This window comes from Biomphalaria glabrata, chromosome 9 (genome assembly GCF_947242115.1).
Source record: "Biomphalaria glabrata chromosome 9, xgBioGlab47.1, whole genome shotgun sequence".
Lineage (NCBI taxonomy): Eukaryota > Metazoa > Mollusca > Gastropoda > Planorbidae > Biomphalaria > Biomphalaria glabrata.
In genome coordinates, this window is record NC_074719.1 from 6570717 (window position 1) to 6589957 (window position 19241).

The window sequence follows — 19241 nt, forward strand, 5'->3', positions numbered from 1 at the left end:
AATGACAGCTGCAATAAATCAGCAGATGTTATACGTGGCACTGAGAGGCACTTCTATCACAGGTACTTCTATCACAGGTACTTCTATCACAGGTACTTCTATCACAGGTACTTCTATCACAGGTACTTCTATCACAGGTGACCCTCCCACTCCCTACCCAGGGCTTGAAGACTGAAACGAGAGTGAGTTATCAGCATGCGTAGTTGTAGTTATTGATGGCTGTCTGACTCCGACAGGTTACTCTGGAGATGTCTGGATTTCTTGTACGGGTGTATTCGATGTAATCAACTAACATGTAACAAGACCTACACATGGAACAAGTAGAAAAGACTAAGTTTAAACAGTTATACACACACGAAAGATGTTTAATAATGAAAAGGGCCACAGTCGAGTCTCTGCCATATCCCTTTATCCCTCTGAAGTCCTAACACCAACTGACTCTACATGAATAATCTCTAACCCAACTAAGCCGTGACGTCACTAAATGTCGCGTTCAAAGCCCGTCAACTATGGTCTCTATACAAACTAATAACAGGCTACTGTCTCACGCCTGACAACAAAGCAATCTACACCAAAGATTCATTTGGGTGATCTATTGTCTTTTAAGATAGAAGGAGCTACACATATCTAAACAAATATTTCTGCCCACAGTCATTACTGGTACAAGTGGCACCAGTTTAGGTTTAGTAAAGTAAAGGCATCTGTTTCTAAGGCAGGCCCATGGTGAACGAGGGTGTCATGTGGCCAGCACAACGACCAACCGAATTTACTTTTCCCAACTAATGTCAGGTACCCGTAAAAGCTGGTTGTCTCAGAGGCACCCAAAGATCCCGAAATTCCAGTCTTCACTAGGATTCGAACCCGGGACCCCAGTTTGGAAGACAAGCACTTTACCCCTCAGCCACCACGACTCCGTTATCTGTACAATAGTAACTTTGTGTTTTGTGTGACAAGCTGTTGCTACTAAAGATTGATTTTAGCAAGGATTATCTATCGATCGTTAGTTTAAGTGATGGGTGCAAAATCAATTAAGGAGTAGCATTTTGTCCGGTGACCTAATCCCCGATCATTCAATCCCTGATCACTTCATCCCTGGTCTTTTCATCCCCAAATACACACTAATCAGATTTACACACACATAAAACTTCATACAATTAAATTGTAGAAACTCTGTGGCTTGTTTCTATACATTGGCAATATAGCTGCAAGACGTATGTTAAGTTGGAGGTACTTTGTCTTGCTGGCAGCTTTACTTCGTTCTCCAGCATTGTACCTCAGAATCTTGTTCTCAGTGTTCTCTGAGGAAGTGATTAACTTGTAGACATTGGAGTCATGACCGACAATAGACTGCTGAAATAATGCCATCCCTTCATGAATTGTTTGTTCGTGGTACATTGTCCTGTACTCGATCTCTTAACATTCCAAAACGTTTCAACAACAATTTCTTACCCTTGTTCGAGATACCAAACGAAATCATTTATTGACTTACTGACTTAATCCAGTGCACTCACAAGGGAGCATAGGGCCGCAACCACATCTCTCCACCAAACTCGGTTCTGAGCAGCTTTCTTCATCTGCTCCCATGTCATTCCAGTACCCTCAGCTTCACTGATGACTGAACTCTTCCAGATTTGCTTAGGTCTGTCCACTTTCCTTGCAGATTCCAATTAAGTGCTTGACTTGCAACATTGAAAAAAGCAAACCTAGCTTTATTGATCCGAATTAGTAAATAATTTATTACCAATAGCTAGTTAACCGATCGGCTAATTTTTTTAAATTTGATTCTTGTGTTTGTCATGTAAAAGAAATAACTGTGCAAAGTTTCAGCTTGATCCGAGATTGGGTGTGGGAGAAATAACGTGTACACACTTTTTACCAGACAGAGACAGAGTGAGTTTATATAAACTTTGTCAAACAAAAATAACAGACTTTTGTGTTTTTAAACTTTATTTTTGTTTCCAAAAAAAAACAACAAAAAAAAAAGTTATTCGAAATTCAATGAACACGGTGGTTGGGATGGCCTCAAATTTGGTGGCAGTTCATAGCTGAAAATATAATAGAAAAGTTTAGTCATAAATAGTAAACAAATGACCAACTGCCTTTTTTTGCCCTAAGTAATGATAGGCACCCATGAGACTTGGGTGGAGGGCATCCTATCAATCCTAAATTCATAATATTGAGCCCCCTTAATTCAATCACTAATAGACCGACTAATATCAATCACTCATAAATTAACATATACTATCTTTTAGCTTTTACATAAATAGACAAATATCACTTATAAATTGACAAATCTATTTCTCATAGACTGACAAATATCAATCACTAAATAGACTTACAAATATCAATCACTAAATAGACTGACAAATATCAATCACTAAATAGACTTACAAATATCAATCACTAAATAGACTTACAAATATCAATTACTTATTGAGTGATAAATATCAATTACTAAATAGACTTACAAATATCAATCACTAAATAGACTTACAAATATCAATCACTAAATAGACTTACAAATATCAATTACTTATTGAGTGATAAATATCAATTACTAAATAGACTTACAAATATCAATCACTAAATAGACTTACAAATATCAATCACTAAATAGACTTACAAATATCAATTACTTATTGAGTGATAAATATCAATCACTAAATAGACTTACAAATATCAATCACTAAATAGACTTACAAATATCAATTACTTATTGAGTGATAAATATCAATCACTAAATAGACTTACAAATATCAATCACTACATAGAATGAAAAATATCAATTACTTATTGACTGATAAATATTAATCACTTATAAATTGACTAATATCTATTTCTCCTAAACTGACAAATATCAATCACTTATAAATTGACTAAAATTGTTTTCTGAGATTTATATCAGAATTGAAAACAAAGAATTATGTTCAACAGAAACAAGAAAATAGAGAGAAAGAGAGAGAGACATGAAGAATACAGAGAGACCTAGAAACCAAAAAGTGGGGAGAGGGATGGCTAAAGACAAATGTGATGACACTGTGAGCATCTACTATATTTGATTCTGTAGAGCAGTTTCTGCCTTGGGATCAAAACTACATGACACTTCTATTAGGTGTCTATTGAACTCCTATTTACATGTGTATGTAATTTCAGCATTAACAAAACTTCATGCTAACTACACTTTGGAATATTGTTGACCTTAATCAGTCTGATATTATCAAATACAGATGTAAAAGCCGATGATCGCATCCTAAGGGTGTCCCTAGGTCAATCTAGTCATGCATGTTAACCAATGACTTTTACTCTGCTAAGTCAATGATTTTCCTGGCTGAATAAAGCAACCCATTCATTGCTCTAATGAGAAGGTTTAGATATTACGTAATGGCTTAAAAAAAGGGGGGGGGGGGAGTTTACAAATTTGTTACGATTTGCTACATAAAAAAAAATAATATTCAAATGAAATGAACATATTTTTTAGATCATTTTGTCATTTAAACTCTCGCGTTTTTATGTTTGTTATGTTATCAGAGCACCTTCCTTCAAACATAATATTTGTTAACGCAATTTATATATTGACATTATTAGTATTAACAGACTTGTCTTTTGCAGGTCCAACTTTCACTTACCACGGCGTTGTGAATGAATTTCGGTGTGCGCGAGTTTGTCGTGGAGTATGAGTTATGCCACTGTTCTCTACCTGTCCAGGGGTTGAAAGGGGGTCAGCCTAGAAGGGGTGACGTCAGAACTACTGTTGAACGTCTAGGCCTGATGGTGTAGGTTGTTAGATAGAAACTGAGTAGTGAACAAAGTGACGCAGGTTGATATTGAACAGAGCCAGGCCAGTTTCTGACTTTAATGAGATCTTTGTTGTTCAATAACAATTAGAAAGTCATTACACACGGGTTTGTCGAAAAATATTTCTGGAAAAAATACCTTGAATTTTCTTAACATCCGACGGGTTTTCCAACGGGTTATTCGGCGGCCGCTCAAAGTATATGTACTCTATGGGGTGAGGGGAACTGAATATGTCACCTTAGCGCAAATCGAAGTTGATACTTTCCCATAATTTCTATAGATACCATGTTGAAAAATGTCATTTGGGAAAATGATAATTAACAAATAAGTCTTTTGTAAAGTTCAAATTTTCTTTTTACATTACTGTGTCTGGGGGCTGAGTTTTGTTATGATTTGTTATAAGGGAGAGAGGGGGGCGAAAACATGATTTTTAATGTTGCCCAATATCTGAACGTTTCCAAGAGCACTAGAGAAGAAAGAGTTAAAGGACGATGAACGTTTCCAAGAGCACTAGAGAAGAAAGAGTTAAAGGACGATGAACGTTTCCAAGAGCACTAGAGAAGAAAGAGTTAAAGGACGATGAACGTTTCCAAGAGCACTAGAGAAGAAAGAGTTAAAGGACGATGAACGTTTCCAAGAGCACTAGAGAAGAAAGAGTTAAAGGACGATGAACGTTTCCAAGAGCACTAGAGAAGAAAGAGTTAAAGGACGATGAACGTTTCCAAGAGCACTAGAGAAGAAAGAGTTAAAGGACGATGAACGTTTCCAAGAGCACTAGAGAAGAAAGAGTTAAAGGATGACGAACATTTCCAAGAGCACTAGAGAAGAAAGAGTTAAAGGACGATGAACATTTCCAAGAGCACTAGAGAAGAAAGAGTTAAAGGACGATGAACGTTTCCAAGAGCACTAGAGAAGAAAGAGTTAAAGGACGATGAACGTTCCCAAGAGCACTAGAGAAGAAAGAGTTAAAGGACGATGAACATTTCCAAGAGCACTAGAGAAGAAAGAGTTAAAGGACGATGAACATTTCCAAGAGCACTAGAGAAGAAAGAGTTAAAGGACGATGAACGTTTCCAAGAGCACTAGAGAAGAAACAGTTAAAGGACGATGAACATTTCCAAGAGCACTAGAGAAGAAAGAGTTAAAGGACAATGAACGTTTCCAAGAGCACTAGAGAAGAAACAGTTAAAGGACGATGAACGTTTCCAAGAGCACTAGAGAAGAAAGAGTTAAAGGACGATGAACATTTCCAAGAGCACTAGAGAAGAAAGAGTTAAAGGACGATGAACGTTCCCAAGAGCACTAGAGAAGAAAGAGTTAAAGGACGATGAACATTTCCAAGAGCACTAGAGAAGAAAGAGTTAAAGGACGATGAACGTTTCCAAGAGCACTAGAGAAGAAACAGTTAAAGGACGATGAACATTTCCAAGAGCACTAGAGAAGAAAGAGTTAAAGGACAATGAACGTTTCCAAGAGCACTAGAGAAGAAACAGTTAAAGGACGATGAACGTTTCCAAGAGCACTAGAGAAGAAAGAGTTAAAGGACGATGAACATTTCCAAGAGCACTAGAGAAGAAAGAGTTAAAGGACGATGAACATTTCCAAGAGCACTAGAGAAGAAAGAGTTAAAGGACGATGAACATTTCCAAGAGCACTAGAGAAGAAACAGTTAAAGGACGATGAACGTTTCCAAGAGCACTAGAGAAGAAAGAGTTAAAGGACAATGAACGTTTCCAAGAGCACTAGAGAAGAAAGAGTTAAAGGACAATGAACATTTCCAAGAGCACTAGAGAAGAAAGAGTTAAAGGCCAATTTTGTCCTGGCATTGGAACCAAGAAATGTGCCTTGATAAGTTTTCAAATACAGCCAAAGATTTATAATGTTCTATATTCTTACGCTAATAAATCTTATTGAAAATGTGAAATATTTTTTCTTCCATTTTGAAATTGTCTTACCTTTCTACTTCATCTGAGCCTTTAAACTATGATTGTAAGTGGAGGAGTGCATAGAATATACAGAACAAAGCAAATGATAGATACTAATGGACTGATTTAAGAATGACAATTTAATGGCAGAAAAAAAAAATAGAGAGAACATGATGTAGATTTACAGCCTATCATTCTATTTAGTTCTTGTAATGCTTCAACATTCAAAGATTTGGTGATACATTTAAAATTACACAATCAGTACCTTAATTCCCTGGTATACCGCCAATTAGAAGTTCCATGAATGAAGACAACATTTTCCTCTTTGCATCGAAACTCTCCCCTCAAGAATGTTGGATTCTGAAATGAAATAAAAAAAATACAAGAATAACAAGTAAAGTCCTCCTTTCAGACTTTTGCCAATCTATAGATGTAAAGCTCATCTGTTTCTATGGCCATAGGGTTTACGAGGGTAACAAGAAGGCAGCACAATGACCAACTACCTTTACATTATTATTATAGCTTTTATATAGCGCTACTTTCATGCTTAGAGCGCTTTTGGTCCAATCTCATCTGTGGACCGGTGGGGGGAGGGGGTATCTAGGAGTTGGTTTTCCGTGCTGCCTTTAGGCGCTCAGTAAACACAACTCTGCCCGAGTCGGGTGTCGAACCTCGAGCCCCCTTCTAGGTAGCCTTCTAGGTAGCCAAGCCAAGCCAAGTTCAAGCGCACTTGGCCTCTCGACCACGCTTCCCACGCATAACCTAAGTAACCCATGACACTTGGGTGGACTCGAGGGTATCCGAAAATCCCTACATAAAAAAAAACAACAGAGCCCTCAGAAGCCTTTCTACTCAGCCATCATGACCACCCCCACCCCTCCCCATGGAGTTCTAGCTAAAGAAAAAAAATGTTGACACTTAGACTAAAAATGGACATATTTGTTTTGTTATACAAGTCTTTGTTTTTGTAAGTCAAATCTCACAGATAGTCAATACTCAGGTGGCAGAGTCAAGCGGTGAATTCAAGTCTCAACCTAATACACTGAATGAAATTCTTTTACAATCTAAGAATACACAAAGTACAAGTGTGATTTCATGATTAACATGCATGGCTAGATTGACACAGGGACAAGAAAACCATATTCTCTTTTGAAGTGACATCTGTCATTTACAGAATGAAATATAAGAGGCAAAAGTTTTTTTTATCTTATTTTAAGAAGACTCTTTATGTAACAAGAGTACTGGGTTGCCAGCACAACAGCAATCATAAATCTAGTTTTCATTAACACTGAAGAGACTCTTTTAATTAAAAAGTTTTCAATGAATAATAGTGATTCCGAATTTGATCATTAGTCAAGTAAAAAATGACATTATTATGAATGTTTTAAAAATTAAACCATGTTATTTCTTAACTTGAATCTTTTGATACTGTTTCCAACGAGGTGTCAGAGACAATACTACAAAGAATCAAAACATTCTTTTCATAAACATTTTAATATGTCTTTGCCAATGCGATTCTAAAGAATACTCATTTTAATAAAATTGTTAGTATTTCTCAAGAAATATCCTGTCCTACCCTGTACTGTGCTAAAATATCTTGTTCAGGCCTGAAAAATGCCAGGCTCATTTTCTCTCAGATTACATGGGCCTTTTTGGGCTTGTCTAGGCACTCACACCATTTTTCTGCTTCTAATGCTTGGATTGTTGCCAGAATAGGACAAAATGTTAATAAAAAAAAAACACAAAAAAATTATTTGGTATAAAGGCAGAGCACTGTCAAACATACACTAGCACATCTTGAGCAGCCATTCCAAATGAAGGAGAAAACATCATCCTCAATTGCGAAGAACCTCTTGTCACAATTAGGCTGGTGCAGCACGTGATAATTTCTCATTTGGGAATAATTTCCACTGTAAAGGAAAGTGACAGTATTACTTTAATGCAAGCCAAACACAAACAAAGCCAATAGTCAAATACGAAGAAAATGTTTCCTGTTCACCTAGTGGTACAGGATTTATATTTAACTCTTTCTCTCTGTAATTGTTTTTCTCGTTCCAATAGTATTATTTGTTTCACTCATTTGTATTTCACTATCCTGTTATGATTAAACTTCAATCACTTTCTCTTGTTTATCATGAGAAAATGTTATAATAATAATTTTATTTATAAAGCGCTGTTAACAAACAAAATGTAGGCTCAAGGCGCTGTAACAACATTACAAACATAAACATGAGGGCTCAAATGACAGTTAATCTAAAAAAAGTTTTAAACAGATAGGTCTTAATGTTTTTCTTAAAAGTGGTGTAGCATGTTGTCTGTCTGAGATCAATGGGGAGTGAGTTCCAAACCTTTGGTCCGTGAACTGAAAAAGCAAGCAGACCGTAGCTTTTGAGGGAGAAACGTGGCACTACTAAAAGCGTTGAGTCCATTGAGCGCAGGGCTCTCTGGGGGACATATGGAGTAATCAGTTCGCTAAGGTACAAGGGCATCTCATTGTTATATATACACTGATGACAAAGTGTGGCGACCTTGTAATCGATTCTCGCTTTCACGGGCAGCCAATGGAGCGTGCGCAAGAGCGTAGAAGCAGAATCTTGTCTAGTTTTTTTAAGGACTATTCGAGCGGCGTTGTTATGTATACGTTGCAGCTTGGCTATTTTGTCATCAGGTATACCTGCTAGCACAGCGTTACAGTAGTCAAGGCGGGAGAGTATGAATGCCACAGCTAGCGTTTTTGTTGACTCTGTTGTTAAATATGGTCAGATCTGGCCTAATCTGCGCAGCTGCAGATAAAGACCTTTGCAGAGCTGACTTATGTGTGGGTCGAAAGATAGTGTTGAGCCGAAGAAAACTCCAAGATTCCGCACTACATGGACAAAAGGAACATGGCAGTTCGTGATAAAGAGAGAATCTGTGCTTTCAACTTTTGAGACATTGTTCCTAGTGCCAATCTTAATTATTTCTGTCTTGTCTTCGTTCATCTTGAGTTTATTTTCAACCATCCAATCGCTCACCCTTGCAACGGTACTACTGATTTTCTCTGCCAGATGCGACACCTCTGAGGGTACTGATGAATCGTATAACTGTGAGTCATCGGCAAAGAAATGGTATAAGATGCCGGTTGGCCGCTGAGTGGATATGTGTACATAGTGAACAGTACTGGGCCTAGAACTGATCCTTGGGGTACTCCGTACTTCAAAAGTAAGCTTGTTGATTCCGTCCCGCTAACAACGACACTTTGGGTGCGTTCCGTCAGGTAGGATCCAAGCCACTTTAGGACGACTCCTGCTAAACCAAAAGTTGCAGAGAATCTGGCCATCATTATATTTGGTATCGAATTATAGAGGAATGCATATGCTCTTTGTACACAACACAAATTAAAGTTTAAAAATAAAAAAAAATCCATTTACTTTAATGGGAGTCAAATTAAAGCTAGCATAGTCAATTAGGAGAGAAAGAGTTAAATAACTCATTTTAGATGTAATGTTATCATCTCAATTGTGACTCTTATACTGAAAACTTTCGTTTGAATTCTAACTTTTCCATAGCAAAGTCTTTCTTAAAATAAGTATGATAAATTCATGTGAAACCACTAGAAAATTTTCTCATGTCCCAATCGTATATACAGTATAATTGTTTATTGTGTCAATTTGTGTGGAGATTGTATTTGCAATTTTTACCTAGCATTCCAATTTTTGTTTATCGTGTATAGTTCGGCTTTGAGCATTCCTTCCTTATCCACGGTGAGTAAAGCTATTGAACGACTGATTAGGATGTTGTCTTTAGTTTTTTCCAGGTACAACAGAGGGATGTCCTGAAATGAGAAAAATGATCACAGAAAAGTTATGTAGAAATGAACACAAATGCTTATTGTTGATGTGTGTTTTATATAGGTTGCACCACTCGGTGTTTAGGAGTAACATCCCTTATAACCGTTGTTGTCAATCAAGATGGCCTTAGATTAAACAGCTGATTTCATGTCTTATAAGTTATATCCAGAGTCTTGTTATTATTCGTTCATGATAATCAACTCAATACTTATTACAAAAAAAAAAAAAAAGGTAATTCTGCAGGAATTCAAGGGGCAGCCATCTTTGTTATTGTTTAGACTGTAATCTTATATCTTGGGTTTTCTGTCAGATTTGGGTTTTTGTTTGTTTTCATTTTGTAGCTAAAAAATATGCTAGATCTAGCTATACCGGTATCATCTTATCTTATCTTGTATAATACAGACGTTACTTCAAAAAAGAAGATGATTACGTCCTACGCGTATTGCATTTAGTCATGCATCTAGTCCTAATAAGTCTATTAATTAGATTATTAGACTCATAATCTAATAACTAATAGACACCAAAACAGGTTAATGCTTGACTCCCAATGGGGGAGGTAACCTAGCACTCCCACAAGACTCCCCCTTTTTAGCATAAGGCGAAATTCTAATAGAATTAATACTAATAGGCAAATGATTGAAAAATGAGTATTAAAAAGTACAAACATTTGTTAGAAAACAACAAAGATAACAACATATATTTAGATTAATTAGATCTATACTCTATACATGTATATATATATATAGATAGATCTAGATTTGTAGATTATCTAAATTTATAGATCTAGTCAATCTAGAATTTTCTAGATCTACATTTATAGATCTAGAACTACATTTATAGATCTAGATAAGAAACGTATACATTGTATTGACACCAAGTCAAAATTAAAAGAAAAAATAGCATTGCTTTGAAATCACAGAAATAATGTTAATTCTTGGTATTTTTAAGACACTATCTTGGGATTTCTTTGGAACATAAACAATAACAAAATAGTAACAAAGATGGCTGCCCCTTGAATTCCTGCAGAATTACCAAAAAAACATTAAATCGAAGCCTGTTATATGTAGTCAAATCACAATATAATCCCCCCTCTCCTTCTACCAGCATACACACAACAAACAAAAAAGTTAAAATAATTTTTTTTTAAATTAAATACAAAGAACCAAAGAATTCAGGTTTTTTTTTTTTTTTGTTTTCATTAGACCTAGAAAATTGGAGCATGACTTTCCACCCAGAAAAATATCAGTTATTAAGAGTAACAAAAAAAAAAAAAACTAAAACAAATTAACGCCACTTATCTTATTCATGGTAAACCAGTAACAGACTAAAAACGCAAAATACCTAGGTGTTATAATAAATGAAAAACTGTCATGTAATCCACATATTGATGAAACTATCAAAAAATCAAACAAAGCATTAGGGTTTATTAAAAGAAATTTCTACAAATCAAATAAAAACATAAAACTAAAATGTTATTTAACCTTGGTTAGGCCAATAATAGAATATGCATCCTCTGTTTGGGACCCCTCAACTCAAGAAAACATTAAGAAACTGGAACAGACACAAAATAGAGCAGTGAGATTCATAACAAACAAATATTCATTTGACTAGAGTAACACCTTTAGTAAAATCACTAAATTTAGAAAGCCTTCAGGATAGAAGACTCAAAAGTAAAGTAGCAATTATACATAAAACACTGAACCATAATCTTCAAATACAAAAACAAAATGTAATAAAATACTCAGAAAGATAAAGGCCCATTCCTGGTTCCATACAAATTTGTACAAATACTCCTTCTTCCAATGGAATGGGTTGCCTAAACTAGCCAGGAAAACCAGTGACATGGCAGAATTTAAGTCATTGGTTAACATGCATGACTAAATGCATGACGCGTAGGACGTAATCATCTTCTTTTTTGAAGTAACGTCTGTATCATATAAGATAAGATAAGTATCAAAATCTTTATTAGTTTAAGGAGAATAAGGATGACTACTTATATTTGTACCCCTAACCTATAATTGTTATTACATTAAAGGTCAAAGAGGTCATGTGTTTTTATTTAATTCAAACAAATTTGACACACATTATTTGATTCCAAACACCATAATTTATTTCAAACAGTCTCTATATTTTGCCATCAATAAACTCATATTTTAATTCTATATTAACATTAACTAAATTTTAAGATCCCCAGGCATAGACCCTCACATGAAATCATTAAGATGTTTTCAAACTTTCATAAATACGAAAAAAAAAAAAAAAAAAATATGAACACACTTTTTCTACCAAAATTAGGTCACTGGGATAGTGACTTCTGCACCGACTTTTAGACTTATTTTATGTTTGCAAAATTAGATGTGTGTTCAATGTTTGTGACTTTTGTTTATTCATTTAATAAATTTCTAATACAGATGATCTTTTGTAGTATAGTACAGGCTATGATGGACATTCTTGCCTAAATAGCTGAATCCTCTATATTCTCTCTATATAAATCTAGATCTATCTAGTCGGTCTAGATCTAGGCATTTAACTTCATTTAATGTATCAAGCTCACTCCAAACATTTGTCCATTTATTCTCTATAAAAAAAAACAACAACAAACAAACAAATATAATATAAGATCATTTATATTCATGTCCAAAACTGGCTGTTTGAAATAAATTTTGGTAAGACAATCGTAATTTAATACAAACACCCTATTAATTTTGTTTTGTATGGAATCAAACAACTTGGCTTATGAATCAAATAAATTAGCTCCAAAAACAGAATAAATATAGGCAGGCACATTAGCAGACTTAGCCAACCAAAAAATATAGTTTTAACCCTAGGAAGAGGTAAAGTCATTCTAGTATCGTAAAAAAAAAATACAACCTTAGACATTTGAAATTATTTTTTCTTACATAAAAAGACAGTTAAATGGAAGGAGATTTAATCACAATCATTGGAAAATGGATACAGCATGTTAGTTTCATATTAAATATAAAAATAAAGGTGTAATGACCACAAAACAGCGAGCTGCACGGATTCATGTAATGTCCGGAATAGATAAACTCTACATTTGTTTAAAAAGTTTTGCACCAAGATACCTGTGTGTAGTCGCTGAATGAACTCTTTATGTTGTCTGTTGTATTTTTTCTGTTGTGTTGTCTTTATATGAGAAACGAGTCCTTGTAATCACAACAAATTTCCGTAAGGATCAATAAAGCAGTCTTAGTCTTAGTCTTAGTCTTACTTGCATTTAGCAAAACAGATCGACCGAAAAAGAATTTTGTTGAAGCACATTTTTATTAAAGACAAAAGTAAAGTAACATTTCCCTTTCAGACCTTGTGGTCTACAGGGCAGATGATGTAAAGGTCATCTGTTTCTGTGGCCAATGTTTAACAAGGGTGTCATGTGGCCAACACAACGACCAACCGGCTTTTTACTTTTCCCCAACTAATGTCAGGTACCCATTACAGCTGGGTGTCCTCTGACATAGCAAAGAAACAGATATCATCTGTCGGCCAAAATATACCAACTTAATTTGCAAACTAGGGACATCAACAAGTTATGACTGTAGTAGGCTTTCAAAGCAACATGAATCTTACGTTTTCAGGAAAAAGATAACCAAAGTCTTCAGGCACGCCCTCAGCGTAATAAACTGGATTGTTAGTGTATTCCTCTGCTGCTACATATCTTGCTGCTATGATGCTTGCTAACTTTTTGACTCTTTCATCTGAGGAATAAAAAAAAACAATCTGTTAAATTCTGTTTTTGATTCTGTAACAATGCTCGCAGCATTGATTTGACCGGCCTTAGTATGCAGATCAATGCTGGCAAGGTCTGTGAATAAATTTTCACAAACGTTTTTTTTCCCGGCATATGTTTTTATATGGTAGTAATTTTATGTGGTGTAACGATTAGTATGGTGGTGCCCATCCCTCTTCATGCTTGACCACAGCCGTGAGCCCCAATTAGGTGTTTTGCCTTAGTCCTAAACATGTGCTCTTGATGGCTATGAAGGTACTGTAAGCATTGGAAAAAGAATAATTACTAACTCTAGCTTTGAATCTTATCTTATATAATACAGATGTTACTTCAAAAAAGAAGATGATTACGTCCTACGCGTCATGCATTTAGTCATGCATATTAACCAATGACTTAAATTCTGCCAAGTCACTGGTTTTCCTGGCTAGCTCAGGTAATGTAACATAGATGGTCTGGCAGGGACAGAAGAAAAATTACTTGACTTGGTGATGCACATGGATAAGACTTCCAAAACATATGATATGCAAATCAATGCCAAAAAAATACAATTTATGACTAATAGCCAACAGGGCTTTAAAAGGGAAATCAGTATTGGAGGTGAAAAGTACCTCAGAGCTATTGCCTCAGATGAGGGAACTAAACCTGAACTACGGGCCAAAAATTGCAAAGTCCACAGAAGAACTTGCAAAGCTCAAAACAATCTAGAAAGACAAAGGCATAGCACTCAACACTAAAATCATCGATGAGCTTCCTAGTCATGGCCATGGCTTGCGCGTCTTGGACTCTGACGGCAGAACTAGAGAGAAGGATCCTACCAATGGAATTGAGATGCTACAGAAAGAGCCTGGGTATCACATGCAAAGACCCCATCACAAACAAAAAGATAAGAGACAAGAGTTAGTATAGTGACTGGATCCCACAATGACCTGCTAACTACTGTCAAAAAGTGCATATTAGTTCAATGTCCTGATGGCTAACAAAAACCTTCATTCAGGGAACAGTACCAGGAAAAAGAAGAAGAGGCAGACAGAGAAAGTGATGAAAAGACAAATGAAAAGAATAAACAGGCTCTCATTGAAAGGGGTTATATCAAAGGCAAATGACAGAGAGGAATGGAGAAAGACAGTCAACAGATCTTGTGTGGTGCCCCAATGGTCCAACTGACTAAGCGATAGGTGAAAGGGGAAATATTTTTCATAGCTAAAAACTTTATTTTAAATTGTTTCCCTTTAATAAATATACAAAGAATTTCCTCCTTACAACATGTTTTTTTTTTTGAGAGAAAGATGTTTTTAAAGAGATGGCTCTATTTTCTTGAGATAGTCATGATAGGACTTTATGTGCTCAAGACAATCTTTAAATGTGTTTTATAAAAAGTTTAGTGAAAATTATGAATAAATATTGTAAAAAAAAATGCACTAATTGGATTAAAATATATTCTAGAGCTAGGGATGTTGACCTGTCCACAGCTGGTCAGCTTTCCATCTTTCAATGTTGTACTACGAGTAATTAGCTAATATTTCCATTTGATGTGATTTAAATGTGTTATATATATATATATATATATATATATATATATATATATATATATATATATATATATATATATATATATATATATATATATATATAATTTGTGACAATATGAATAGCTATGACAAAAAAAATTCAATTTGAATCATACAATTTTTACTAAATCTGGTCAAGGTCTAAAATCTGGAAAGTTTTCTGTAGTTTTAACATTATTTAATTTTGAATGCCCATCTAATATTAAAATAATTTTTTATTTTGTATAATTAATTTGTTAAATATAAAGAGCATTATAATGGTACAAATAGGCTGGTTTGCAAAAGTTAACAAACAAACAGGAATTTATGTAGCGACTGTGATGGTAGATTTAAAAAAATTACGTGGGGCTCTTAACCTTTCATTAAATATTTGAAGTTTAAAAACCATGACCTCTAACTCAAATTTGTTCTAGTTGGTAATGGTATTGAGTTAGTTATAAATCTAAATATTAGATTGACTTCAACATAATCTTAGCTTGCAGATAAACATAAGGACAGTTCATCACCAGTACCAGAGTGCATTCCCCTTTAATTCTATAAACAAACAAAAACGTTATATAAATTTAATCGAAGCAATTTTTTTAGTTCCCTGGAAGGGGGGCAAAAATATAAATTCTGTCCAAATGTGGAAAATAATTTGAGTTATTTAGTCTTGAAAGTACCAGTTAAGTAATTTACCATATAGATGGACAGTTAAGTCTCTTAGAGTTCATCCAACAAAACAGATATATCATTGTGTTATTTTTTAAATCTATGCTTCCTTTATGAATCTGATCTTGGTCTATAATTTTAAAGGCTGTGACCTATTTAGACAAGCCAAGCTAGTAGATTTGAGACAAAAATACACCCAATTAACACAATCCTCATCCCAATAGCAACATATGATTGCGAGACATGGGAGTCATCTGCCAAAATTGAGAAAAGACTTATGGGGCTGAACCAAAAATGCCTACGACGGATTTTAGAAGTCAGTTATAGAGATCAGGTTTCAAAAAAAGGAAATCCTATGCCCAACTGGTTGTCAACAGATTGTGACAGAGCATCGCTTGAGGTTTGGGGACATGTTCTCAGACAAAATGAATTATGCATACCAAGAGTTGCAATGACATGGAGGCCATACAAGGAAGGCGCAAGCATGGACATACTTGTATAACTTGGCGCCACACTTTCATGGAGGACCTCAGAATAGTGGACACCAGGTGGGAAGAAGCTTCAGACATTGCTAGTGACAGAACTTTGTGGTGACAGCTTACCGCCCAATAGACCAGACGGGGTGGGAGAATCTAATTCTAAGTAAGTAATTTATAAATTACAATATGTGAGTAATTAAACAGACACCTTGTCCTCTCTGTATTTCTATTCTATTCTATAGTCAGTGATGATCCTTTTGTTTTTTATATTTTGAGAAGAAAAAAAATTAATCCAGCAAAAACTGTAATTAGATAATTTAATGAAAGGAGATAAAAATGTACTATTACTACTAATTAACTAAACGTCTGCAGTATTGGGTGAACTTAATTTATAACTATAATATGTTTAATCCATATAAACCAGTGTAACATTATTCCCATGGTAATAATTGCAATTTCACTCAATACATTATTTTTATGCAGTTTTAGAATAAGTTAAAATGGTTTTAGTTTTTAGACTTTATATCGAAATTTTCTTGAGACTTAAGCATCATACAAAGGTTAAATATCAGCAGTTCATCTTTGATAATCTTGAAACATCTAGATGAGAATGTAATATTACCAGGTTCAGCTGATGATTCATCCCAAGCAAACACTACGAGAAGGAAACAAACAAGTGCATACATCTTCACTTGTTCTCTTCTAGATTCTGTTCAAGTGAAATGCAAAATCTGTCGACAAGAACAATGGACCTCATTCACCGATCGTAAACAAACAACATTTAGCCACGTGATAATATTGACAAAACAATGAAAAAAACTGTCACGTGGCAGCCTATGTGTATTAGGTAATTTGTATAGAAGAGAGAGAACCACGTGGCTAATTGTTGTTTGTTTACGATTGGTGAATGAGGTCCATTGGTAAATGAATCATAACAAATAACAATTCTTTAAAAAGTCTAATGAAGAATATTTTCTAAAGAATAAGGATGACAATGGGTGCTCTGATATTGACTGTTTCTTGGTGCTTCGAGAGATTCATAGCTGCCAGCTTAGTGTTTTGTATAAGGTTACCTCAGTGGTGACAAAATGTCACATCATCTCACAAGGGGGGCTCAAGGTGTTTCCACTATACACAGGGTTTTGATTTTTTTTTAAAGACTTATATCCCTAATGTTGCATTTGATGTACATTAGCCTACACGTTAGCTTTGTGGATTTGTTTTCCTTTGATGATGTCAAATCTCCTGCATCTATAAACCAAGCGCAAGAGTGTACAAGTCCAGCAAGTGCAAGAGTGTACAAGTCCAGCAAGTGCAAGAGTGTACAAGTCCAGCAAGTGCAAGAGTGTACAAGTCCAGCAAGTGCAAGAGTGTACAAGTCCAGCAAGTGCAAGAGTGTACAAGTCCAACAAGTGCAAGAGTGTACAAGTCCAGCAAGTGCAAGAGTGTACAAGTCCAACAAGTGCAAGAGTGTACAAGTCCAGCAAGTGTTCACAAATGTTCTTGAGAATCTCATGAAAGATAAAATGGGAACATGCAACAACTACCAAAAGATCAGAAAGATCAGGGATGCAGGAGTTAAAACAGAGATGCAGGAGTTCTAACAGGGATGCAGGAATTCAAACAGGGATGCTGGAGTTTAAACAGGGATGCAGGAGTTCAAACAAGGTTACAGGAGTTCAAACAGAAATGCAGGAGTTTAAACAGGGATGCAGGAGTTTAAACAGGCATACAGGAATTCAAACAGGGATGCAGGAGTTCAAACAGAAATGCAGGAGTTTAAACAGGGATGCAGGAGTTCAAACAAGGATACAGGAGTTCAAAAAGGGATGCAGGAGTTCAAACAGAAATGCAGGAGCTCAAACAGGGATGCAGGAGTTCAAACAGGGATGCAGGAGTTCAAACAGGGATGCAGTGAGTTTAAACAGGGATGCAGTGAGTTTAAACAGGGATGCAGGAGTTCAAACAGGGATGCAGGAGTTCAAACAGGGATGCAGGAGTTCAAACAGGGATGCAGTAAGTTTAAACAGGGATGCAGTGAGTTTAAACAGGGATGCAGGAGTTCAAACAGGGATGCAGTGAGTTTAAACAGGGATGCAGGAGTTCAAACAGGGATGCAGGAATTCAAACAATTATGCAGGATTTAAACAGGAAATCAGGAGTTCAAACAGGGATGCAGGAGTTCAAACAGGGATGCAGTAGTTCAAACAGGGATGCAGAAGTTCTATCAGGGATGCAGGAGCTCAAACAGGGATGCAGAAGTTCAAACAGAGATACATGAGTTCAAACAGATATGCAGGAGTTCAAACAAGGCTAAAACCAGATGAAAGAAGAGGAGTACCGGTAAGTAAAGCTCCCCATTTAGACCTTGTGATCTATAGGGCAGATGTTATCAAGGTCATCTGTTACTGTGGCCTTTTGTTTCAACTCAAGTAAAATTCAAAAAACAAAAAAACGAAGAGGAATTATACTTGAATAGTAACAGAGAATCATCTTAAAGAATATCAGGTGGTCTGAAGAATCCATTAAGTACAGCCAATCAATATCTTTAGGCTTGTGACAGATAAGAGTATCCAATGCAAGTATTGCTTAATGAGCCTAATGCATTAATGAATGTCAAAATGATTTTTTCTAGCTCAACAGTAGCCTATGTAAGTCACTATTATGCTGTTGCTGTATCAAGCAGTTCATAAGGGTTAAATCGAAACTTAAATTTACACCAAGCAGATCAAATGGGTTGAAATGAAACATACGTTTACACCAAGCAGATCAAATGGGTTGAAATGAAACTCAAGTTTACTGGTTTACAGCATCAGTTGGACCTACCAATCTTAAGTCAAGTTAAATCAAACATCATTTCACTGAAGACACATAACAAGCATACGATGGCACACAAATACACAAAAGTGTTTCTGGCAAAGAACCCATGAAAACCCAGGATGAAGGGATAATGTCATGGTACATTTTGAGTTCTTTGACACATACATTGTTAGGCACAATGGACTTTTTTTTTCCCCTCCCTTTATAGTGCATAGGGAATCTTTGTACATCATATTAACCAGGATATTTTAAAACGAACAGAAATTGGAACTAAATTAAGTGTAACCACACTAACATATGTATGGGAATTATTTTTGTACTGATTTATTTAGCATAGGGAATCTTTGTACATCATATTAACCAGAATATTTTAAAACGAACAGAAATTGGAACTGAATTAAGTGTAACCACACTAACATATGTAT

The 19241-nt window shown here is 35.5% G+C and overlaps 1 protein-coding gene across 1 annotated transcript; it reads right to left on the reverse strand.

Annotated features, from left to right (window-relative positions):
• Positions 1–1926: 1926 nt before the first annotated feature.
• LOC106061828 (uncharacterized) lies at positions 1927–16750 on the reverse strand. The gene is made up of 6 exons (XM_056042387.1): positions 16619–16750; positions 13139–13266; positions 9401–9534; positions 7507–7630; positions 5986–6080; positions 1927–2045 (listed from the first exon to the last, which is right to left on the reverse strand). The coding sequence occupies exons 1-6, from the start codon at positions 16680–16682 to the stop codon at positions 1985–1987; spliced, it is 606 nt and encodes a 201-aa protein (XP_055898362.1). The 5' UTR covers positions 16683–16750; the 3' UTR covers positions 1927–1984.
• Between the last annotated feature and the right edge of the window lie 2491 nt (positions 16751–19241).